This window comes from Rhyacophila brunnea, unplaced genomic scaffold, assembly GCF_057557595.1.
Source record: "Rhyacophila brunnea isolate RB1 unplaced genomic scaffold, BYU_Rbru_1.0 scaffold_20, whole genome shotgun sequence".
In the NCBI taxonomy this organism is placed as follows: domain Eukaryota; kingdom Metazoa; phylum Arthropoda; class Insecta; order Trichoptera; family Rhyacophilidae; genus Rhyacophila; species Rhyacophila brunnea.
The window spans coordinates 19,820,776-19,847,085 of NW_028232860.1; the positions used below are offsets into that span (position 1 = coordinate 19,820,776).

The following is a 26,310-nucleotide window of genomic DNA, read 5'->3' on the forward strand; positions in this document are numbered from 1 at the left end:
TTCATATTGATTTCCATAGTAACGCACGTATATATTAATAATTTAGTTGCTAGGACCCCTTAGCAACCAATAATAGTGAGTAGTAAATATTACTTTTAACGATTTTCTTCCGAAACATACAAAACAGAATTAACTAAAAATGAATTCAGTTCTGCTTAAAGATGGCCAAAAGTATTAAAAGAATGGATTGTCGTCGTGTTCTGATATATTCTAAAGTTTCAAATGTCTAACTAGTCGGGAAGTTAGTTAAAAAAATTGTACTGCACAAGAAAAAATCTGTACCGGACAAAAAAGAATACGAGCTAATAAAAACTTGGTAATAAGTCATTAAATGTGTGTAAGTATGCGGTCAATCCAGTTCCTTATATGCAACTATTTCAAATATAAATGCAGCAAATGATCATATATTTTTAAATGACATTATTACCGACCACCGTTTACTATTGAAGTTTCTAAAAGGGCTTGGCTGATTGAAAAACAAAATGATATAAAGCAGTGATGAGCAAATTTTCTTTTCACGTGGGCCAACATTAATTCCAAAACCTTTTAGGAGCTCCCTTTCATCCATATGGACTTATTATCCTTTATATTTATTTTAAACATTTGATGACTGCATAAAGTATTTTTATTACATAAAATAGTATTCTTTTAAACCTCTCGCTCTAATGTTTTAGAATATAGTCATATTTCAGTACGTCCATGTGAAATGGTGTTAAGATTTTTTATATTTATTAATTTTTAAACGCATTTATAAAACCATCAGTATAATTTATATCGATATTATTATAGTGAAATATTTACAATAAAAAAATATATTGATAATTTCTGTGATCCCAAATTTGACAAGAATTAGGCATTTTATTATTCAAAAATGGGCAAGATTTACACATTTAAAGATAATTTTAAAGATACTGATTATAAGCTATGTCTTTGACCATTCAAATGTGATAAACAGTCTACGAATAATGTTTGCTTTATAATAATTATTGACCTAAGAATAAGGTAGTATTTTTTTTGAAATACACCATTTACATTGGCATTTCCCAGTGGCTAAGCTACAACATACGGCCGTAGCCATAAATTGACAAACGATAAATGAAGTAGAGAGTAAGATCATGGTAACGCGCGTGTTTGAACATGTACCGTTTAAAAAATCGGTTAATTAAAATTTATTAAAAAACAAAAATTTGAAATGATTCTGACACCGGTTAATAATTAATTTAAATTACAAAAACCGATTACCAAAAAGTAACGCAATTTAGAAAGCGTTTTTTGAATTGTAAAAACCGCTAGTTAACTTCGCCGGAATTTGATATGACACATGTAACTTAGTGATTAGAGAATCCCGAGAGACGCAGGTTCAAATCCTTCTGGGTGTCGTATGTTTTTCAAAAAAAAAAATCCAGTGGTTATGTATCTCTCAGAAGTGTTTTCAAATTATGTATAAATTTGATTGATTTTGGGCACCCGATATTAATTTTTTGCGAGTAAATGCGGTACTGTCTAAGTGCAACCATTCATAATGATATCGAATGCGTGCTTTTCCTTACTTGTGTATACTTTTATTATTAATTACCTACATTCTTCTCTCTAGCACCTCCATTAAAACCAAATAATCATTACCCTGGATCAATCCAACGCTGGATGAAAGCCTCTCCATCCTGAGTTCATTCACCTCTGTTTTGTGCATTACCAACTACTTCCGCAAACCTTAACTATCTAGTCGATTCAGTGGAGTCTGGATTTTTATAAAAAAAAAAGGTTTTTAGCAAATTATTACATCGCACCAAACAACGTATTAAATATACCTACGTGTTTTTAACACTTGTACGACTCCTTCTATGACGTAAGAACCTGTGTAATATTCAATAATGCTTGCTTACCTAAATATAGTAAATTATTTTCCATGTTTATTTTTTTACAGATACGGTCAACCGCCAACCGGTTCATTCCGGTTCAGGGCCCCTCGTCCAGTGGAGGCCTGGGAAGGCACGCGGGACGCCCTCGAGGAGGGCAACGTGTGCCCCCATAAGTTCGTACTATTCGACTCGTACAAAGGAGAAGAAGACTGTCTCTTCCTCAATATTTTCACACCAACTTTGCCGGACAAAGAATTGGGGTAAGTTAATTTAGTTAATCATGTTATTTGCATAAGTATCTATGTATTATAAGATCTCATTGCTGAATCTAATAAATAATGAAACGTCCAGACATGCATCGATAAAAATCAGATCATCTGGGCCTTATGTTTATTATTATTATTATGCACATCATGTTATTATGGGTTGTCTGGTTTGATTTATAAATCAATAACGCTCAGTGACGTCCTGTGGGGGTAGGCATATTGAGCGTCGCTTGGGGGCGGCAGTTACTCTAAGGACTGCAAATCGAGGAGAATCATTTCGTACATATAGAAATAGCTACCTAAACTTATCTTTCTTTTAAAAAATCACCTCATTAGTTGGAAACGAAATGTATTAATACATTGGACGCTAAAGACGCACCTAGCGCGTAACGATTAGATGGCCAAACGATATAATTAGCATGCTATTTAAATGTGGTAATTAAGTATGTTTTAGTGGTATACATTTTGTTAGTACCTGGTGTATCAATACAACACATTTCTTAGATTTTGGAGTTATGAAAGGATCATAAAAAATACTGGATAAAAAATAAAGCGGCATTTTGGCGCTGCCTAGGGGTGCATTTTGTCTAGGGACGTCACTGATAACGCTTTACCAAAACCAACCGTTGATTTTATTTCATCCATTTTTGCAGGTTCGTTGGTTGGTCCAACGACAACTTTGAAATTTTACGAATTTAGTTCATCAATGAATATAGCCGAGTACCATTACTAAAAAAAACTACTGGTTCACGTATACATAAATAAAAATATTATTTTTATATTCAATGCAGAATACTACTTATTTACTTCACACTATCACGCCCTGGTATTGGGGCATAGGGCATTACCTAGGGGCGGCAGGTTATATGAAAGTATGGTGAAGCCGGCTAGTATGGCGAAAAAGTATGGTGGGGCGGGCTGGTAATCAATTTGTGGCAAAATTTGAACGTTAACATTATATTATATGGGTACGTTATAATGACCAAAGTAAATCCTCTGTGATGCCCTGAATTTTTTTATCGCGTCGCTATTTTTCGTAAGTTATCGGCTATTGTTGGCCTGCTTCATTCAGCTGTATGACAAAGCCGATTACTTGCCCCTCTTTTAATTTAATACCTCTATGGGCATTACCAAATCTCGCGTCTCCCACCATGCAAGATCTGCAGCACGTAAGTCGCTTTTGTAGCAGGGTAAGGGAGGGCCGGCCAAGGCAACTAAGCCCATGAGGTTGTGTCACAAGAGTACGCAGCGTCGCACTCTCCGGCGGCATCCGGAATCATGTCTCAGTCACGTAAAGCATCTCTTCGTGATTATTTCAGTCATCAAGGGCTGCCATGTCCGCTCACGATCTTAGGTTTTGTAACGGGGTCGTACCAATTTACACTTAAGATTCGGTGGAGATATATCGATATCTCCACCGTCTCAAAGCTCAAAACCCGATACCTTTGAAGCTTAGTAAGACGCCACATCTCCAAGCCATACATGAGCACAAGCAGCACGCATGCGTTGAACAAACGACATATTTTTATGGCCCTCACATAGACGACTTCCTTGCAACTATGAGTTGTCTGAATACATGCCCGTCACAACCATGCGGATTACAATTTCACTGGAAATACAGCAACCGTCGGCGACTATGGCACCTAAGTATTTGAAACTGGTCACAAGCTCGACGAGCAGGAATAGAATATACATATGGTTAGAGTTGGCTATTTCCCGAGAAAGTCTAAATCTCGAGATTCTGGATTACGATCATCATTATGAAATTTTGAATTCTCGAGATTCGGAATTTCCAGAAAATAATTCTCGAAAATTCTCGAGATATCGAGAAAATTAAAAAAACCTGTAAAAATCCTAAAATCAGTGTAAAAACAGACAAATGCCAAAAAAAATAAGTTTTATTTAAAATTTAAGTAAGAAGACAAACAAAACAGAAGTAAGAAAACAAAAATAATTCAAAACATTACTTATTAAAATAGAATTTCAAAAAACACAGACCTTCAAGGGCTGCGTCTGACAATCGCGTACGCTTTTGAGACACAGAATTCCCTGATGTTGCAAAATTGCGCTCATTTTGAGTCGACGTTGGCTTAATTGTGTTAAATGCCCCGATCAGTCTTTGAACGTTTTGTATTGTCTGTCCACTTTTTTCATATAAAAAAATCGTTTTTTCAATTAATATTTGATAACAAAGAAATCCCGAATCCCGAGAAAAGATTCTCAAGATTCAGGATGGAGAAACTCAAAAATTTCTCGATAATTCCCGTCGGGAAAATCCCGAAACCCAACTCTATAGGTTTAAGAGTGTTTTTTTATTATAGAAAAAAAACATATATACCTACATATTATTTACACGAGTATTACAAAAAAAAAATGTATAAAAAGGTGGACTGAATGGGACTTTCACTTTACGAGTAAGTTCTTTCATCTTTAACCTATCGACCCGTCTATGATTCATGCGAATTATTTCATACAACTACTTTTTATCTTAGGTCTTCAAATGACACAAACCAGAAGCCAATCTGCTTCGTAATCAATTAAGGTACTTAAATGAGATTACAAACTTTATTGTAATATACGAATGTATTTAAAAATGGTCTTTTTAACGTTCTTATACTTATTAATACCTAATGAAATTGTTATTTTTTAATTCAATTATGGAGATATCAAAACTACACACAATAAATTATTATGATAAATAATAACACTGTAAAAAATCCCTGGTGACAATAAATATTCACTTAATAAATACTTATATTCATACCTAAATGTATTATCAAAGATGCGACATTAGAGTGACCTTAAACAGTACGTTTTTTTATTTGCAATATGACCATTAAAGAAAAAAAATAAAATTAAAAAAAAGAATTAAAAAAAATATACAACAACAATTTAATCGGTTACATAATTTTTATCTATGGACTAATTCTCACTAAGTTTGCTTAGCGATACAGAGGATTTACAAGAACTGAGCGAGGTAATCTTAAATATATTTTATTGAAAAAATCATTTAATTTTACTATCATTATAAATATTAGTGGCGAGTGGTGGTGTCGGTTATTTTTTTTAATTTACTAAGCCTTGCCTCAACCAAACCATAAAAGATTAAAAAAATATTCTTCTATCTATAAAATATCTAATTCTGTGTATGATTTATTGGCATGATTTTAGATATTTTATAGACAACTATTTTTGAATAATATCTATTATGGCTTGGTTTACGTCGGGTTTAATTAATTTTTAAAAACTAACCGACACTAGCTGCTACACTATTGCATAGTATCTGCATATAGCAGTTTTAGTTCAATAAAAGTAAATACGTATGACTGACAAAATTTAGTGTGCACAATTTATGTCGGATCTTAACAGCCTATCTCTACCCTTCCATCCGTAGGTAATGTACGGTAACCCAAGGTAACATCACCGGAACGAACGGAATTTATTAGTTTCGTAAAGGAAAGATTAATGACTAAACCTCATTTTTATAACGTTTTTATTAGCTCGTATTCTTATTTGTTCGGTGGTGGTTTGACCGGTGATTGTTTGTCCGGTAAAAATCTTGCAATCAATTTTTAACTAACTTCCCGACTAGCTAAACATTTGAAACTTTTAGAATATATCAGAACACGATGCCAATGCATTTTTTTAGTCATCTTTAAGTATAATTTAATTCATTTTCAGTTAATTCTGTTTTGTATGAAATGTTATTTCGGAAGAAATCCGTAATCCAATCCACTATTATTGGTTGCTAGGGTTCTGGGGTCCTAGCAACTAAATTATTAATGTATACGTGCGTTATTATGGAAATCAAAATGACATTTCAGTACTATTTCTTTCAAGTACAATTTTTTTTGATCGTTTAAGCTAGCAAGTCAAGTTTATATGATTCAACAGAAAATTTTAAAATGTTATATTCTTTTTACCTTGTAATTATTTTATTTAACTGAGTAATTATTAAACTAAAACAATTAACTAATATTATATTAAGCAGTTACAATTGGTAAATTGTCTTATATTAGTATGTGATTTTATATTGCGTGCACTCCAAGGTAGGTAAAAACGAATAAGACTTTCAAAATAGGCTTGCCTAACAGCCGATAAAAAGAAATTCATTATGTACTTAATATTATTATATACATACGTATCATACAAAATTTAGTATCACTATTCCGATATGATCGGTGTCTTTTTGACTATCGTTGATAAAACGTGTAGATAAAGAGGCTTATAGATTTCTTTGATGAGATATCTGTTTATTATGCTATTGTATCTTGGCTACAGTTGATGGGCTTAGTAAAAGAGAGGCGTACTTAAATGGTGAACTATAGTTTGACGACAAACCAATTAAAATGGTTGTGTATCAGGCATATCCAACTTCAAGTAGGCTGTGATCAACTATAGTGAGCCTCTATATATTGACAATTACGTCATGGCGCTTTATGCGATGACAGTATTACGTTACGCGCTTTTTGCATATTAGCGGTATTGCAATGGTTTTAGTTCCAGAAACGACCACGGTGGTATATGTCTCGATATAGAAGCCGCAGTCTACTATCCAGTATTAAAAATAGTTACTAATACACAAAAAGGTGTTACAAATTTACATAAAGAAACATTAAAAAATGTTCTATTCGTCATGAAAATTATTATCAGTTTTGTTCTTTTGTGCACTCGTTGCACTCATCCTTAAACTATTATCCTATTATGTAAAGAGCGTACTGCTCAACGGTAAGGAGAAACTTCGCCTTAGTTTAAAGCGCAGGTATTCACATATTTACTAAGTAAGTATATCTTTCTTCCACGCGAGATTAATTCTTGTGGACGTCGAACATGCCTACTGTATTACTATGACTCTCCTACAGCGGCACTGTAGTTCGTACAAGCTCAGTGCGTATAGTAACATAATATGTCAACATAAAAGATAACAAACAATCTTAGATGATAATTAATTACTCATCACTCGAATTTATTATACTGCATTGTATTGGACATAGACAGTAGTCGATATCAAACCTTTCAATCAAGCAGTTCACAAATAATTTCTCAGTTGAATAATCGTTCCTTTCATACTGTATTTGTCCGCAATACATATTAAGCTATCGAAATTTTAAAGTCATACTACTATTTTATATTAAAATAGACATGAAACAATAAAAAAGCATAAAAAGAGTTGTGCTTATTAATCAATTATGTATCCATATAAAGAATTTAATTTAGAACAACATGATAAATAAATAATTACAAGATAAAAAGAACTTTTTATATACCACGTTTTTAAATTTTCTGTTGAATCATAAAAACTTGACAATTCTATGTATTAATGATTTAGGACAAATAAGGCAATTGTCAACAATTCATTTTTTTACTATTATGCAACAAACAAACAAATATAGAATACTGAAATGTCATTTTGATTTCCATAGTAACGCACGTATATATGAATAATTTAATTGCTAGGACCACCTCCTTAGCAACCAATAATAGTGGATTGGATTACGGATTTCATCCGAAATAACTTTTCATACAATACAGAATTAAATGAAAATGAATTCAATTCTATTTAAAGATGGCTAAAAGTATTAAAAGTTTGCATTGGCATCGTGTTCTGATATATTCTAAAAGTTTCAATTGTCTAGCTAGTCGGGAAGTTAGTTAAAAATCGATTGCAAGATTTGTACTGGATAAACAACCACCGGACAAACAAGAATACGAGCTAAGAAAAACGTGGTAAAAAAATACCAAACAACTACAAATCGTGAACGCGATGGAAAATGATCAACTATGTATATATTTAAATTTTAACGAACCTTTGTTTAATCTGATCTTTTTTTTATCCTGCGACGCTTTATTAAGTCGTTATGATCATCAACAAAGAAACACTTGTTAGATGCGATTCTATTTCACACATCTACAAACAATTAACACACAATAAACCAGTTCGATAATATTCTCTAATTTGATTCACAGATTCAATTCCATTCGAAGTTGTTGATACTATATTATAAAGGTCAATGAGTGAATGTCAGCTTTGGGATTTTTTTTATGAATAAATTTATGAGGTGGACCACTTTCTTTTAGTATGTGACACCTTGATAGTTTATTTACAACATATTATAAACATGGCATCTATGATATGTTATATTTGTGATAATATAAAATCTAGCATTCCAAACATCGTTAAAATTAATTGACCATTTCGTTATCTGAGTTAATGCGTTTTGTTTTCCATAATACATGTAATATTCAGTGGCAGCTCTACCACTTTTCATAATATTATGATACTATGGTCAGATATTTAAAACCAGAGCGCTGGAGCGGAGCTCGGAGCAAGAGCACGGAGTACTGGAGCAATGGGATTTTACCCGGAGCACCGAAAATTTGTAGTGCTCCACTGCTCCGGATGTTTTTTATATTATTAAAATTTTGTCCTAAAATCCATCGAAAACAGTATATTTTGACAGTTTGCAACACTGGAATTATTTGAAATATGGCAACACTGCCGAGTGATAAATAACCTCACTTTTTTGACAGAAGAGGCAAATGATGAGAGACGATTTGCTGTCGGTTTTGTTTAATATAATTAATAATGAAAATGACGATTATTTTAAAACTACTTATTTTTTATTTCTTTAGCATTTGTATACATAGGTATAGCTATATTTGCTCAGGCAATGGCGGTCATTTTTTTTATTTTTATTGTGATTACTTACTCGAGTGCTGTTGTAAACGGTTTCACAAAATTTTTACACGATTTTTAAATTTAACAATAATGCCGAAGTATAGATTGGCTGCTTGTCTACTCATCGTGACGTTTATCTTTTATACGCCATGAAAATTGGAAAATAAATGTCATAACGATAGTGTAAAGATCTTTGCAAATGAACCTGCAATAACTTCTAGTTAAGGCTATACTTCAGCTGAGGCATGGTCTAAAAAGATGTGAACGTGAATACTAATTTGTCATAAAAATTCAACATGCGTCCATTTCAGTCCATTTAATGTTATGTTTATTAACAATAATAATATATTCAATGACGTTTGACATAATTGTTATTGTAACCGATGTTTTAGGAAAAACTATCAATATATAATTAATAATATGCATATTGTTCCAAAATGCTGTTACTCCTTTGTATTCTTCCATTATTAAACACTTTTTTAGCAGAATAACATCTGAAATCTTTGTAAAATACAATACTCAACATACAACAATATCCGCCATGTTTTTTTGTGAAGTAGCAGCTTACAGTAATACCAACAGACTTTTTTTCTATTTCACATTGCTTCGTACGTGTTCGTATGAAAATTATGATATGTTCACTCTCCAGAGTCTAATCTCTTTGGTCCATTTAATGTTATGTTTATTAACAATATAAAATACATTAATTTACATGTTTTGTTTTTCGAGTAAATACGTAACGTTTTTTAGTCATCTTTACACGATTTATGAATTAATTTCTCCGATGCCATCACAAAACAAATTGACGTGCTCACATGTCGACTATCGCTCTCCGATTGGCAACGCGTGCGAAATTACGTCCCACCTATTGCTGAAAATTATTTGCCATTTCACCGAAGTATTCTCTTAATTTAATCAGTAGACGAATGGTCCTTTGTACATAAATACATTATTAAAAACGCAATCCTATGGGACATATAATCAGGGAACACAAAAATGCTAGGAGGTTGATTGTCTTATAGGTGACGATGTAATTACGTTTAATTATCGAATGTGGTAAAATAGGAGATACACACACATGTCTTAGAAATATATAAAAAAAAAAAAAAATTATTCAATATTGAATAACATAATTTTGAAAAATCTCATAAATATAGAAAAAAAGTTAGATCTAGTGGGACTCGAACTCACGTCTTTCACTTTTCGGACGAGTGCTTTCACCACTGAATTATCAATCCGTCTATGATTCATGAGAATTATTTCTTCAATTTTTTTTATAAACATGCTATTTCTACACATTGACTGCTGACTAGATAATTACTTTTTAATCACCACATTTAAATATCATGCTAATTATATCAAATGGCCACCTAATCGTTACGCGCTAGGTGCGTCTTTAGCGTCCAATGTCACGTAAACGAAACGCGCATTCAATACTGGTAACGTTTTGTCTTTTTTGAGTTTATGGCCTGACCGTCATAAAGTAATACATCGTATTTGTCTTTAAAGTATTGGTGCATGGCAATTGGCTTTCACGTGTGTATATCTTATTAATCTGTTCTGTGGTGTCAATAGAGATGGGGAAATTGATTTATTTTTTATACGTCGACAAAATAAAATTGAATTAAAATTATTTCGTATAGTTAGAAGAAATCAAATTTTAATTATTATGGAGAACCCCCTTGAGCCCTAAGATAGAGCCGCCACTGGTAATAATTATGCACCTGATATGCAATCTACATGTGATGGTATCTAAATCTAATACAAAACCTTGTAACGACGTATGTGAAATTGTAAGAGGAATAACATTAGATGTTTCAATAATGATCGTATCATCATGTTAGAGGATTTTACTGAGAATCATTATGTAACTCCATATCATAAAAATCGCCCCAGGGACGCCACAGGCTGTTTAAAAAATTAATTATTATCGACTATCAAAATGCGTTATGTTTGTTCACAATAGATTATCTTATTTCAGAGATTGTTTTTATCATGCGATAATAACAATATGTAAACTGGTTTTCTTTTTAAAAAGACTTAAAAATATTTTTAAAAACATGAATACCATTGGAAAGAAAGGTGCAAAGTACTAAAAATACAAAAAAAAAACAACATATTTTACGTGGAATGGGTGCCAAGTACTATCATGCGTTAAATTGCAAAAGGGCTATGGCTCCAGAAGTATAGAAAACATTTTATGATCGATCAACAAATGGCAGTGCCCCGTGTTTTACACCATTTTAAATTTAATTTTTCATTACTTTTTTTCATATCTATTATTATCATATTGCTTTTTTAAGAATTGTAACCTATGAAGCGTAATATCGGAGATTCATTGTAATTTTACTGACAAAAATGAATAAATGTTTTTAACAAATAAAATGTTTTTCTTAATTTCCCACACTTTTGATTTATGGCACATAGCACCTTTCTTCTCAACGGTATTCGGTTATTAAGTTGAAATATATTCTGTTCAACAGTAGTTATTTATGTCGTATGATAAATCATTAAAATATAGCAAAAACTGGCGCAACTATCAGATCCATCATTGTAAGTGTGTCTGGAATGCCACATATTCGATGCTTACACACTGACCAGCGCACGAAATGTAAAATTTTACGAACCGGAGGGCTCGATAATTTGACGAAAATATTAGCATTGTTGTTTAATTGTATATGTATTTAAAAAAAAATAAGTGTGTTAGACTTTTGTATTATAATAATATGACATATCTCGCTCAGACAGTCAAATAAATATGTCCACGAGACGGAGCGATAATTTTGGGGATTTTATAAACAGCAACGGTACTCCGGTGCGTTCCAGTCTATTTCGAGCCCTGACACTGACAGTGCTGTTTCATAGTACATTACAAAAGCTCAGAAAGCAAACGTGTACTGAGCTTCGAGAACAGATGTTTGCGGCTGAAAATGAGTGTACGGAAGAAGTAGCGAGGACATAAGAGAGAACAGCAAGCAGTCTGTCGTCACGCTAAGAGTAATGAGGTGACGTTGAACCTGGCTTGTCTGTTCTTCAAGCCAACTGCTATGGAATGCTAGCAAGATGCAAGAAGATTGGCGATAGGGATTCTTGACGGCGTCGTTTGGTGTTTATATGCTCAAAGAAGAAGAAGAAGAAGAAGGAATTATCATATTTTTTTCAAAAAACCTACGACGCCGTAAGAATTTCTCGCAGCGCACAATTTTAAGTTTAAATATTACTGCTTTAACATATACGATTGACGATTCAGAAAGGTCTAATAAAAAACTTAGGTCATAAAAATAACTATATGGAAGTAGACTGACACATTTTAGATGTTGTAGAATAAAAACTCTCTTTTCAATATTTATAGAATTCTGTCTAAAATCAAGAGTCTGTTGTGTAGGTAAGGAATGAGTTTGGGTCTTTGTGTATTTAAATGTTATCTTTTTTGATCATTAGGACTAATCCTAAGCTCCCGGTGATGGTATGGTTCCATGGCGGCGGATTCGCCATGGGCTCCGGTAACGCATTCTTCTACGGACCTGACTACCTCATCACCGAAGACGTCCTCTTGGTGACGCTCAACTACCGTTTGGGATCCCTGGGATACCTCAGTTTGGAGAATGAAGATGTTCCGGGAAATGCAGGGCTCAAGGTGAAAGATAAAAATTTGATCAATGGTTTTTAGCATTTGAAATCTGTTAAATTATTATGTAGCAAAAACTAAAGATAATTTTGATTTCTAGGACCAAGTCTTGGCTCTGAGATGGATAAAGGAAAACATAGAATTCTTCGGCGGGGATCCAAACTTGGTGACGATATTTGGCACATCCGCTGGATCCGCTGCTGTGCAGTATCATATGATTTCACCAATGTCACAGGTACATAACATTAACTACTATAGGGGAACCCCATATTAGGAACATATGGTGGCATCTATAATTTAAAAACGTGCGGCATGTAAAATAAAAGGAAACATTGTTCCCCTATAAAATTGATCACTAATCTCAACATCCTTTTTTTCCACTGCCAAGTAAAATGTTTGAGTACCTAATAGTAATAGATGGCCAGAATGTCTTCTAAAACCTTCCAATAAATCTTTTCCATGCTTTGAAAAATATTCCTCTATATTTTAAGGAACCAACACACAATGTAATATGCACGTATAATTTAATTAATAACTTTATTTTCAGTGCGTAATTCGAATGACTGCAACACTATTTTTATTTATTTTCTTCGTCTTTGATTTGATTGAAAATACGCAAAAGACCCGTGCGCATTTCATGCTTTAAACTTGGAAAATTTAAAATTATATTTACATACCTAATAAGATTCCTTTTTTTGAATAATTTGTTTTAAAGAATTTTAGAAATTAAATGTCTATTTTTATATGAATATTTACTAATTTACCACCACCCTCTCTTCTCTTATTGCATGATTTTATTTTCACCCCCTAAAGGGCGTTACGCGGCATGGATAATAATAATATATATTTTTTTTTCGACCATGTTCGATCCTGATAGGATCATAATATGGTCCTCCACAGAGTGGAGATTTGTATTGACAGATTTTGTTTTTTTTTTTACGAGAAATGGATGTCAGCCACTTGCTCAACCTATTAGGTCCATACCCTGACACACACAAATTGAAAAACAATATGTGTACTTGCCAGATCCAGGATTCGAACCTGGGACCCACGGCTTTATAGTCCAACGCTTAAGCCGTTAATATCTATCTTCTGTCATATGATTTATTTATAGTCCTTCATTTAAAGCCAGGAAATTGTTAAAAGGTTCAATAATACTAATAGTGACTATTTCTCATTTTTACAACAGCTTTTTGTTCTTTTATTACACCCTTTTATAATAGTTTGTTTTAACCATTTTCCCAGACACCCTTTAAGGGGGGAAGATTAACAAATTTGAGAGACAAACTCAGTTATATGCTCACAAGTCTCGTGTAAACATTGTTATAAAAAATATTGGTCCCACTTTTACAAACAATTGACTTCATGCAATGCATTCCAGTTTGTCTGATAGATGCCAATGACCCACACGTTCCGATGGCAAATCCCCTGTAAATCCAAATAGATGTATACGGAAAAGTTAAATAGATTTATATTATTTTAGGGTCTATTCCACCGTGGCATCTCACAGTCAGGATGGAGTTTGAGTCCATGGGCCATAGCTGAAAAGCCTCTCGAAAGAGCCTTCTCCCTTGGAAGGGTATTAGGAAACGATACCACAGATCCCACTGAACTTTTGGGTAGGTATTTATGACTGCTTTATACAATGATTTTAAATTCATCATCTAGATTTATATGAATGCTATCAATGAATTAATTCTCCCACAATTTAAACTAAAATTGTACAAATATGTAAATTAATCAATGAAAAATTTAGAATACTTTTTTTCGATTTGAATTCTAATAATGTCAGTTGCTCACATGATGGTTACCTAAAGGACGAATTCTGGCAACTCGGCGAGTAAAATATGAAACATTTTTGAAATCCAATCCAGTCTGCGAATTTGGGGTGATCCACGCGAACAAAAGTCCGACGATTTCATTGTAATTTAAAATTTGCCAACTTACTCAATACGATGTTTTTCCTTAGCGTTCCTTCGCTCTATCAAACCCGAAACGTTGGTGATGGCGACAGCCAAGATAATAACCGAAGAAGATGCTCGCAAAAATATAGGCATCCCTTTCGTACCCGTTGTGGAGCCGGCGCAGATGAGCGGGATGCAAGAGGCCTTCATAGATCAGCACCCGAGAGCCCTACTGGAGCAGGGCAAATTCGCCAAGGTGCCATATATGACTGGATTCAATTCGCACGAAGGATTGCTGTTTGTCAGACGTAAGTAGTTTTTTTGTTTCAATTTATTTGATATAAGTGATATTGATCCGGCGAAATACCAGGAGAACTCCCGATAGGTCCCAAGTCCCAAATAATTGTTGTTATTACATTTTATTGCCTTCTGAGCTGTTTATTATTCGACAATGGGAATCATTCAGTTTTATGTTAACACTCACAGAACAGATTAATAAATAGAATTCCGATAGGCCATATTCAATACACTACATTTTGACATCTGGTTTTGAATGTGTGAGTGTCCTACGAAAATGAACCACGCAGTATGGACGTGCAATAGTGTGTGTAATACACCAATATTAAAATATCGTCAATGCATAAACCGAGAGCAGTTGTCAGTATTCGACGAATGACGTATAATTAACACGTGTTTAAGTTTATCCCGTATTTTTCCGCACTCGGTATCGGTTACCTGCTACTCCTTACCTGTTAAGTATTTCAGTTACCATTATTTCCCTATCAACACTTTTTTTACAGACATATTAGTCCACACAATTTGGTTTTTGAAGGATGATTATAATTTGTACTTTAATAATAGTTTTTATAAATACTTAAGGCTATACTTCAGCTGAGGCATGGTCTAAAAAGATCATGACTAGGCGATGCACGGATTGTGCAAATGACGCGAGCCAAACGAAATATAATTTGTCATAAAAATTCAACATGCGTCCTTTTAATGTTATGTTTATTATTATATTCGTAATAATAATAGTATATTCATTGACATGTTTTTTTTTCAAGTACATGCGGAACGTTTTTTAGTAATCTTTACACGATTTAAGAATATATTCCTCTGACGCCATCACAAAACAAATTGACGTGCTCACACATCGCTGTCAGTTTTCGATTGGCGACGACTGCGAAATTTCGTTCCACCTACTGTTGAAAATTATTTGCCGTTTCACTTAATACAATTGTCCGGGAAATAGTATTTTGTAGTACGCTTATACGGGATGGAGGCAGAATTTTAAGTATAGGCCACTGAGTATTACAATCCAATATTTTACAAACATTTCGTGTAACATTGAATAATCTGTGCACTTTATAAAAATATTGCAATTTAGAATACATGAACAATTATTGAAAATTGTATTGCGTATTGCGGCCCTTATGGCTTAATAATATCAATTGAATCTTTGTAAATGGAATACGATCATTATTGAATTGCAACATCTTTCTATCATTATACCAAGTAGTCATAATATATTACCTCTCACGGCATTATAAATATTTCACAATGCAAATCAAATGTCAGCAGAATTCCTTTTAAATAAATAAATAAATAATAGCATTATATACACATATCATCCTACACTATTATTTTTTTATCAACCGTAAATAACTTTAATCAATCTTAAATCGCTGCAAGGAATAATTTGCACCCGGGGAATAATAGTGGCACAACTCGAAAAACTTGTTTTTGCAGAAGAGCAGTTTGAATATTTTATTTTGGTGTGTTAAATCGGTATTTTTTTAAATTTACTCTATAATAGCGTGAAGTTGGCATACTTGAGACATTTCAAATATTATCCACAATAACAATGACACAATGATCATTGTGCCTCTATTTCTGCTTGAATCCAAGTAAAATTTTATAATAGATAATGACAAAAAACCATCTTTTAAGGCCATCATTATATTTTTAAGAATAATGCCGCTATTTGTGCCGATAGAAAAGATATCTTGGAACATTTCTGCATACTACAACTACTACAACTATACTACAACTACTTAAAAACGACAAATTTAGACTTGTGCCACTATTGTTCCTCGGGTGCGAATTTATCGAAGCTATATCTGTACAAAAAGTGGCGTGCTGTGACGTTTGCATTTAGAGATGCTGTTTAAAAATACATATTATTAACAGATTTAATTCTGGTGTGTGATGAATTACCTAACCAACTAATAAGACCTGGCAAAAAAAACTTTGCAGAAAAAATGGAATGCCTCCACCAAATGCAGGCATACATATATGTTTTTTTTTCCAAATTTCAAATGGCAAATGGAGATGGTTAATGTAAATTTTACGTAAAACATTTCACCGTGGCACAGTTCGCCATAAATTTTCTTATCGGAAAGAGTTGAACGGTCTCCAATTTATTATGATATTAAATATTCAATTTTCATTGCTGATTTTGACAAAATTCATGAATTCAGGAATGAAAACCTAACCTAACATAACCCAACGGTTTTATTAATCTATTTTTTATATACCTACACCAAGTGCTCTAGCAGACTCGTTCCTACATTGCATTATTATGTAAGTACGTACTGGGTTTTTATATAAATTAATATACATAGTATACTCTAAGTAACTCTACTCTACTCTAAGTACTCTTAGTCTTAAAAGAATGTCTTCATTATATTAACAAATTTTAACATTAGACCTATAATATACATATGACATGCCTGACCTTTGCCTTATTATTAAAATTGTTTTGTTTTGTGCCATAAACATAATAGGTAATAATTTACAGGATACCATTAACGAAATAAATTACTGGCATAAATAATAATATGATACTTGATGGTAATCTATTAAATGAATTTATCACTTATATTTTTTACTACATGTGCATTTACGTTTTAAAGGGCCCTAGAATAATACGTATTGGGACCCCAAAAAAAAGTATTGAAACCAAAATTGAAAAAGATCATCTTTATCGTAAAATCACTTATACATTATTGTTGGAATCTATTATTTTTTTTAATTTCAGACTGAATTTATTTTAACTAATGTAAATTCGTATTTTTAGTAGTAACAAAGTGAAACATGATTTTTCGCCTTGGTTAGTGAAAAAAATCTCAAATCGGTTTAAACTTTTGGTAAGGTATTTCAAATTAGGCTCTCATCTTATATAAGTTACCTCATTTGGGCAGAGTTTAAAACTGTACTTACTCATCCATTAACTCAATATCTAAAATTATATCCTCGTGATTGCAATGTCCTTATATTTCAAATAAAAACATCAATATTATTTATACATAACCTACATAATTTGTGAATGTCGTTGTTGAAGGGCATCTTCATTTTCTGACCTGTAGTCAACTATTGCATGTTTCCATTAGAAATTTATCACGTACGGAAAAAGTATCGTATAGGGGTATTCTTTTTTTAAATCCTACAGTTTTTCTTATATTTTACAACGTTTTTATTAGCTCGTATTCTTATTTTTCCGCTGGTTGTTTATCCAGTACAAATCTTGCAATCGATTTTTAACTAATTTCCCGTTTCAAATGTAGCTAGACATTTGAAACTTTTAGAATATGTCAGAACACGATGCCAATGCATTCTTTGAATACTTTTAGACATCTTTAAGTAGAATTGAATTCATTTTCAGTTAACTCTGTTTTGTATGAAAAGTTATTTTGGAAGAAATACGTAAGCCAATCCACTATTATTGGTTGCTAAGTGGGTGGTCCTAGCAACTAAATTATTAATATATACGTGCGTTACTATGGAAATCAAAATGACATTTCAGTATTATTTCTATCAAGTACATTTTTTTTGATCATTTAAGCTAGTCAAGTCAAGTTTATATGATGCAACTGAAAATTTAAAAACGTATATAAAAAGTTCTTTTTATCTTGTAATTATTTCAATATTCAAGAATAATCATTTTCTACAAAGAGTTTACCATATTGAATTCTAAGCATGAGCAATAACTAGGACTAGCATCGGAATTTACAGTTTCGCTCACGAAACTCTTGTACGAAATTATATGCAAAATAGTAGGTAATTGCATTATTTTACATTTGTGCATATCCGAAGACGTCATCGAACGAGACAAGGGAATCTGCTCGCTAACCCACCTTTAAAAGTTAAAAATAAATCATATCTAGACACTCTTTTTCTCCCCAATTATTATTACTGGTTATAATCAAGGTGTTCATCGTGGACGCTCGTCTTTACCGGTCGATGGTGTGAGTAAAGCTTTAAGATATACCATTTAGAAGGCAGCTCACGGTCATATATAAGTAACGTTTTTACAGAATTGATAACTTGTAAAAATGTTGAAAATTAGAATGTCATTTACGCATATTGAGAAATTTTATAATTGAATAATTTATAAACACGGATTAAACATGGATTAATAAAAAAAAATCGAAGAAATAAAGAGCAAACACCAAAAAAACATAATTTGACAAGACGAGGTAATTAAGTTGATTTGAATTAAAAATTTCAGCATTATATTATTTTACATTAAAATTGGAAACGGTTTTTAAAAAGGCGATTTTCTTTGACGCAATCGTTAGAAAATTTTAAAGGGGGCCTGTAAATGGTTCAAGTTTAACAGTCATAAAACTATCATATTATAACAAGATGCGTATTTCAGACACAAATTGAATGGCAAGTATACTGCTGTATGTATGTATTGTGATTGTAAAAACTAAAATTTGATTGCATTTTTTTATCGTAGGCGAGCCCAAAACTAGTCAGTGCATCAGGCCTCCGAGTCCCTAAACTCACTACTGAATATTGCAGTTGCTAGGGGTGGAGATAAGCTGTTAAGATTTGACGTATTTTTGGTATACTTTGGGCGATCCGACAAAATTGTGCACACTTTTTCATTCATACTTATTTGTTTTTGTTGAGTTATGATTACATATTAGTCATATTACACATGTTGTTAATTAATTTATTTAAACCAAACCTGTCTTAATCAAACTACAATTGATAAAAAATATTATTCTATCTATAAGATGTCCAAAGTTATGTATGATTTAATTGCATATTTTTAGATATTATGAGTATTTTTTGACTATTATCTAACATAGCTTGGTTTTCGCAGGGTTTAATCGAATGTTAAAACTAACCTACGCTATCTATAAATTGCAGTCTTAGTTCAATGATTATATGTATGACTAATAAAGTTTAGTGTGCACTATTTATAGCGGATCTTAATAGCCTACCTCCACCTTTCGCCACTTGAATATTGTCAAGTCATTACATCTTTCGTATAGGTGAAATATCTGAAAAAATATTTGTAAATAAAGTATGTTTGTTCAAATTACCTTTCCTGGCAATTCCAATTCCAATTTTGAATTTTCACAACAGATAAATTTTGCATATTTTGGATTCGATTTTAATTTACTATGTTTGACTTGACATGTTATATGCCTAGGATACAGATATTTTAACGTTGTAGAATGTAACTATTATTGTTTTTTTTAATATAGAAGCGACCTCGTGCGAAGCCGTGTACTGCAGCTAGTAATACATAACATTTTATAATACTTTTTTTCAGAAAGAAAAATGAGGCATTTTTATGTACTTCCTTCTTCTTATTGTGCCATCCCCTAGCGGAGGTCGGCCATCATCAAGGCGATCTTATCTTTGTTGTCTGTTACCCGGTACAGTTCAGTGGAGCTGCACTCGTACCAATCACGGAGGTTCTTAAGCCACGAAATGCGGCGCCGTCCTCTGCTACGCTTCCCATTGATCTTTCCTTGAATGACAAGTTGGGGAATGCCGTATTTTTGTCCTCTCATAATGTGGCCGAGGTACTGTAGTTTCCTGGTTTTGATACTACGTAGAACTTCTCGGTCCTTCCCCATTCGATTGAGAACTTCAACATTTGTCACCCGGTCAGTCCAAGGAATTTTGAGGATGCTTCTATACAGCCACATATCGAAAGCTTCAAGTCTCCGTGACATCTCTTGGTTTAGCGTACTTCCAGCATTTAAAATAAAATGGAAACTGTCGTTTTTATTTTTAGAGCCCTCATATATTGCAATATGAATAATTTGGTTTCAACATTAAACAATATTATTTCTTAAATGCTTATTTGCTTGACTGAAGTCATAGCGCATACAATTTATATATTAGTTAAATACAACGTTAAGTACCTACAAAATAAATAATGAAACAGCTAAATGTATGCCATTGCCCATTGACCAAGTTCACAGTGTATCGAAGCTAGAAATCAATATTATATGTAATTGATAATAATTTATTGGCGCGCCTAATCGTTGTGCAATTTTACCTTTTCCATCGCTTTTCACGGCTCGTTTCGCAAACAGCCGCAACACACAGGTGCTCGACTACGCGTAGATCACCTTGGGCACATATTTTCAAGTCTTTTATAGGCGAATCTTTCCTTTTAACACATTAAAGCCGACGGCAGCGTTGTGATTTTTATTGTAGTTACTAGTTACCCACACCTTAGGTATTCGATGGTTAGGTACCTACATGTAACACCCACGGTGGCCGCGCGGCTTAAGCGTTGGACTATAAAGCCGTGGGTCCCAGGTCCGAATCCTGGGTCTGGCAAGTACACATATTGTTTTTCAATTTGTGTGTGTCAGGGCATGGGCCTAATAAGTTGAGCAAGTGGCTGACATCCATTTCTCGTAAAAAACAAAATCTGTCAATACAAACCCCCACTTTGTGGAGGCCCATATTTTATGATCATATCAGGATCAAACATGGTCGGGAAAAAAAAAACATGTAAATTGTATGTAAAACATTTTACCGTGGCACAGTTCGCCGTGAGCTTTCTATCGGAAAGTGATGACCATATACTATACGGTCTCCAATGTTATTTGATTGTTTTATTTGATTGACCTATGAGAACATTCATTATTCAATTTTCATAGCTGATGTTGGCAAAATTCATGAATGTAAGAATGAAAACCTAACCTAACCTAACATATAATCCAGTATATCGGCTATTTTTAAAATTTGTTTGCTGCTGGCTTCCTGTAAAGTGTAAACGTAATAACTGCATAAGTACAAATTTCCGGACACGACAATTAATAGCACTCACTGACATAATATATGTACCTAGGCAACCTTATTACTACTCACTACCAGCGGCGATTTTCGTTGACGCAGATGACGCAATTGCTTTGCAGAAGATTTACAATTGGGCCTCAAAACAGTTTAAACCAGTCATACAGTTATTAAATTATAAATAAAAATAGCATAACCATACAAACGTACCAAATAAACCACTAATAGTACTTTTTATGTTGAAGATTGTAGTGTATATTCACTACAATCTTCGATAATAATCGGATAGGGAAGGTATTCTTACTGTGTTATTTTTACTAGGTATGATGGTAGTTGGAATGTATGGTTTTTATTTTGGTTTGAATGCCTACGCATCAAATAAAATCGTTGCTAATACTATAACACAATTATTGGAATGTCTGTCTATCCGTTTGTTCGGTTGTAACTTAAAACTACTGGAAGACTATTTATAAAACTTGCAGAACTAATGGTTTATATTATTGATACTGAATTAATAGAGTTTCATCTCGATTCACGATAATATCATTCACTGCATAACACCTAATACCAATAATAGGCCGACCAATGAATGGCCCCGATTGCCTTAAAAATGTCATAAATTATGTGTAGGTACGTCAAATACACTTAAGGCCCACCCACATTGAGGTGCATGTCGCGGACTATCACGTGAACTCACGGCGATAAAAACGTCTATGGTTTCGTCATTTCAGAATATTTTGAACGTGCACCATCTCCTAAATTCACTGAATAATGGCACTGATGAAGAGTGCCTACTATAATGTATTAGTAATTTGAATTATTCAATTTCAATTATGTTTAACAGTTTCTACGTGTGCGTACGTAAAATACATGCGGCATGACATTCATAGATAATAGAATACAGCCTGCAGACAACATTCTCATAGAAAATACATAGTGCCAACTAACTGCTAAAAACAAAAAAGAAGACAGTTTGACGTGACATTCGAAAAGTGCATAAGTACACGTGGAATATGATAAAAACGTTCAAAACGTCATGCAGGTGCAGATGCAGTGAATTTCAACGTGAAGTGCGCTCATTCTTGTTTTAATGATTACGGCAGATCCAACTGACAATGTTCGTTTAAAGGTTCAAAATGTGCTACGGGATGGGAGCATCAGTCTGATAAGATTTTAAATATCAAGAACAACGACATTACACACTTTTCTTCGCGTAACGGCAGCCCGTGACAGCAGACAACATGCACCTCAATGTGGGTGGGCCTTTATGCGAATTTAGTTTAAAGGATGTATCTAAGGCTTAAAGGCTATCATACTCGTACTAAATTATAATAATATGGTAAATCAATACCCCTGTAGTAGTGTATCATACATTTAAACATGGCTCTTAAAATTAAATTTTTAAAAAAAACAAAAGATCTGAAAAATATTGAATATCAGGTCGTTAATGTGTCCAATTATCAATTGCATTGCAACACCACTTATCATATTATTTAACAATTTTCATAAACCTCCTAATAAATTGACGATAGAGTGTCGCAAACTAAATATTTACTCTAACATTTTCTACCAATACTAATTTTATTGCCATGGAGTGAGGTCACACCATTGCAGGGCCATGCGTGGCTTTCCTTGAAGCGCAGAAGGCACTAGCCTCGTCAGAAAGTCTCAAAACGTATTACTACTTATAGCATATTTTTAATAAGCTAATGATTTAAGTGAAAATACCATTGCAGAGCTTTTATTATATTCCTGCATTTTAAACACTCAATGGCGTCTTATCGCACATGTTAAATCTCGCAGGGGGTCGAAACGTATCATAAAGCAGGAACAAAGGGGAATGTATCTACAACGTTATGTGTTGGTGAAAAAATATTGTATAATCCGAAGAGATGTATAATCACATAATCCATGACACTTGTTATACAGTTGGCAACATTGATCTGAAGAATACGACGCTCTTTTGTTCTGTTTTCAAATTTACTTTGTTTTGTTTTCGTGTGCTGTCACTATTTTGATATTATATCACACGTATTCAAAATGTAGTCTTGAAGCATCACAGTTCTATAAAAATTAAATATGTATTTCACATACATAATTCTGAAAACAATCATGAGAAAATATAGCCAATAGAAAAAATCTTTCCACTATACTACGACTGCCATGGTTAATTGCGACACATTTTAACTATTGGCCTTTTTAATACCTGCTCATAAGCGCTCTCCAAATTGAGTTACGGTAGGCTATCGGTTTTTGTACTCTTAATTAAAGTATTTATTACTTTAGCAGTTGTAGCATTCATAGTTGCATAGGGCGCGATACCCAAGAGACGTAGGTTCGATCCTGCCGGGTGTCTTACTTTTTTCAAAAAAGATTTTTTCTATTGGCTATATTTTCTCATGAGTGTTTTAAGAATTATGTATGTTCAATAATTAGATTGGTACATTTTTAAAATCTTGTGAATTATTCGTTGAATAAAAGAAATAGTTAAAAGGTATTTCAATTTTAAAACTTCAATAATATGCTTTATATAGATTTTTATTTAAAGCAATAAAACTAACTTTGTAAATCTTATGCAAATATCAATTCTAAAAAATTGGTAGGTGTGTAATTTTTGTTACATTTACAAAAATGTTTTAAAAAACTGAATACTTATTATGTGCATTTTTACACATTAGGGCTAAGAAAGGACCCTACCCTTTTGGAGCAAGTGGACAAGGACTTTGGAAGAATGGTTCCGCAGGACCTCAATATCCCCGGAGGAATTGATGGACCGATGGGGAAGCAGGTAGCCGACAGGATCCGACAATTCTACATACAAGGGAGACCTGTCAATATGGATACCTTGGGAGATATGATTTTAGTACGTACTTACTATACCTATAATAATAACATTTTCTCTTTATTTTCGCTTTATTCCAATGAACATTAAGGTCATTTAGTGGCCATAGAGTCAACTTTTACCATAGAGGCTTACCATTTTTTTTCAAGATTTTTTTATAAGAATAATATTATTAAATAAAAAAAAACACAATCTAAATTGGGTACAACTATGAATAGTCTGAATCTAGTCTATATCTAAAAATAGACAATTTCGTTTTTGCAATGTCTAGCGATAACTACTGACATTGACATAGCAATAACAAAAATGCACATGCTTCATGTAACGTAATGTGACGCCATCTATAAGAGGGAGGTCATAATCTCAGGTAAATATGAATTCAAGGCCTATACTATCTTGGGTCCCGGGTTCGAATCCCGGGTCTGGCAAATTCACATGCTGTTTTTCAATTTGTGTTTAAAATTTTACGAACGAATTTTTTTTTTTAGTAAGTTCTAATTTTATGTGTATTTTATAAAAATAAATGTGTTGGGTTTTGTTATGTGGCCTATTTAGCTTAGACAGTCAAATTATTTTCCCACGGAACGGAGCGATAATTTTGGAGATCTTATGATCCGAAATGGCGCTCCGGTGCACTCCAATCCATTTCGAGCCCTGTTTTCACCCATAGTATGGACCTAATAGGTTGAGCAAGTGGCTATTCAATGGAGGCCCATTTTATGATCTTCTTAGGATCACACAAGGTTAAAGCTATACTTCAGCTAAGGCATGATATAAAAAATATCGTGACTACGCGACGCGCAGATTGTGCAAACGACGCAAAACATAATTTTGTCATAAAAATTCAACATGCGTCCATTTAATGTTATGTTTATTGTTATATTAGTAATAATAATAATATATTCATTGACATGTTTTCTTTTTCGAGTAAATGCATAACTCATCTTTACACGATTTAAGAATATATTCCTCCGACGCCATCACAAAACAAATTGACGTGCTCACATCTCGACTATCTCTCTCCGATTGGCAACGAGTGCGAAATTATGTTCCACCTATTGTTGAAAATTATTTGCCATTTCACTGATGTAGGTATACTCTTAAAACAAAGTCTTTTTAAAACTGCAACAGTTTTTAGGGCCAAATTGTAAAATACGTACTATAATATTATAAAGCGGGACAAACTGACAAATCAGCCGGGAGTTCGTGGCCCATCCTCAAACCAGGACCAACCCGGTAACTAGACAGCGATGGCAAATAGGTGGCACGCGTGCCCTACCTAAGTACCAAAATATGACTATATTCTAAAACATTAGAGCGAGAGGTTTAAAAGAATACTATTTTTTGTAACAAAAATACTTTATGCGGTCATCAAATGTTTAAAATAAATATAAAGGATAATAAGGCTTCAAAATTACGTAAATAGATTATCTACAACGTTTAAGTAATGTCCAGGATCATGGTTTGAAAATACAATAAAAACTCAATTTTGACCTACGCTGAGCATGTGGGCCGTTAAAAAGCTAGCAATCTCGTTGTTGACCATTTTTCTATGTTGAATTATGTACATTCAAAGACTAGAAATAGTTTGACAAAGGAAGATTCAGCAGCATGTATTAAATTGCAATCAACGACAATAATTAATCAGCCTGATATAAAAAGTCTCGCAAATAAAATGAGACAAAAAATCTCAAACAAAAATTAGTGTGTTATTAAATGTTTTTTTTTTCTTATTTTCTTTTATTTTATGTGTATCATTTTTTTATATATCATTCAATAAACAATATAGTTACTAATGTGCCCACCTAATTGTTTTTTTTATATTCAACTAGCTGAAGTACCCGGCTTCGCACAGGGTCGCTTCGTGGTTATATTTATCTTAGATATTTAAAAAATAATAAGAGGTAATTATTTTTTTAATATTAAAATATCTGTGTAATACAATATATCTATATGAAAATAATTCTAATAGGAGTAAAGGTCAAACAAAAGAACACTAAATTAAAATCGAATCCAAAATACGCAAACGTTATTAATGTTATTAATATGCACTAACAAACCAAAATTGGACTA

At 33.0% G+C, this 26,310-nt stretch overlaps 1 protein-coding gene across 1 annotated transcript in view; it reads left to right on the forward strand.

Annotated features, from left to right (window-relative positions):
* LOC147071341 (juvenile hormone esterase-like) overlaps positions 1 to 26,310 on the forward strand; it is a 42,566-nt gene that overhangs the window by 10,324 nt on the left and 5,932 nt on the right. The window contains exons 2-7 of the mRNA XM_085947945.1: positions 1,925 to 2,119; positions 12,246 to 12,441; positions 12,533 to 12,667; positions 13,916 to 14,051; positions 14,402 to 14,644; positions 24,074 to 24,258. Of these exons, the coding sequence (XP_085804071.1) occupies positions 1,925 to 2,119; positions 12,246 to 12,441; positions 12,533 to 12,667; positions 13,916 to 14,051; positions 14,402 to 14,644; positions 24,074 to 24,258 (1,090 nt within the window). The remainder of the gene's footprint in view (positions 1 to 1,924; positions 2,120 to 12,245; positions 12,442 to 12,532; positions 12,668 to 13,915; positions 14,052 to 14,401; positions 14,645 to 24,073; positions 24,259 to 26,310) is intronic.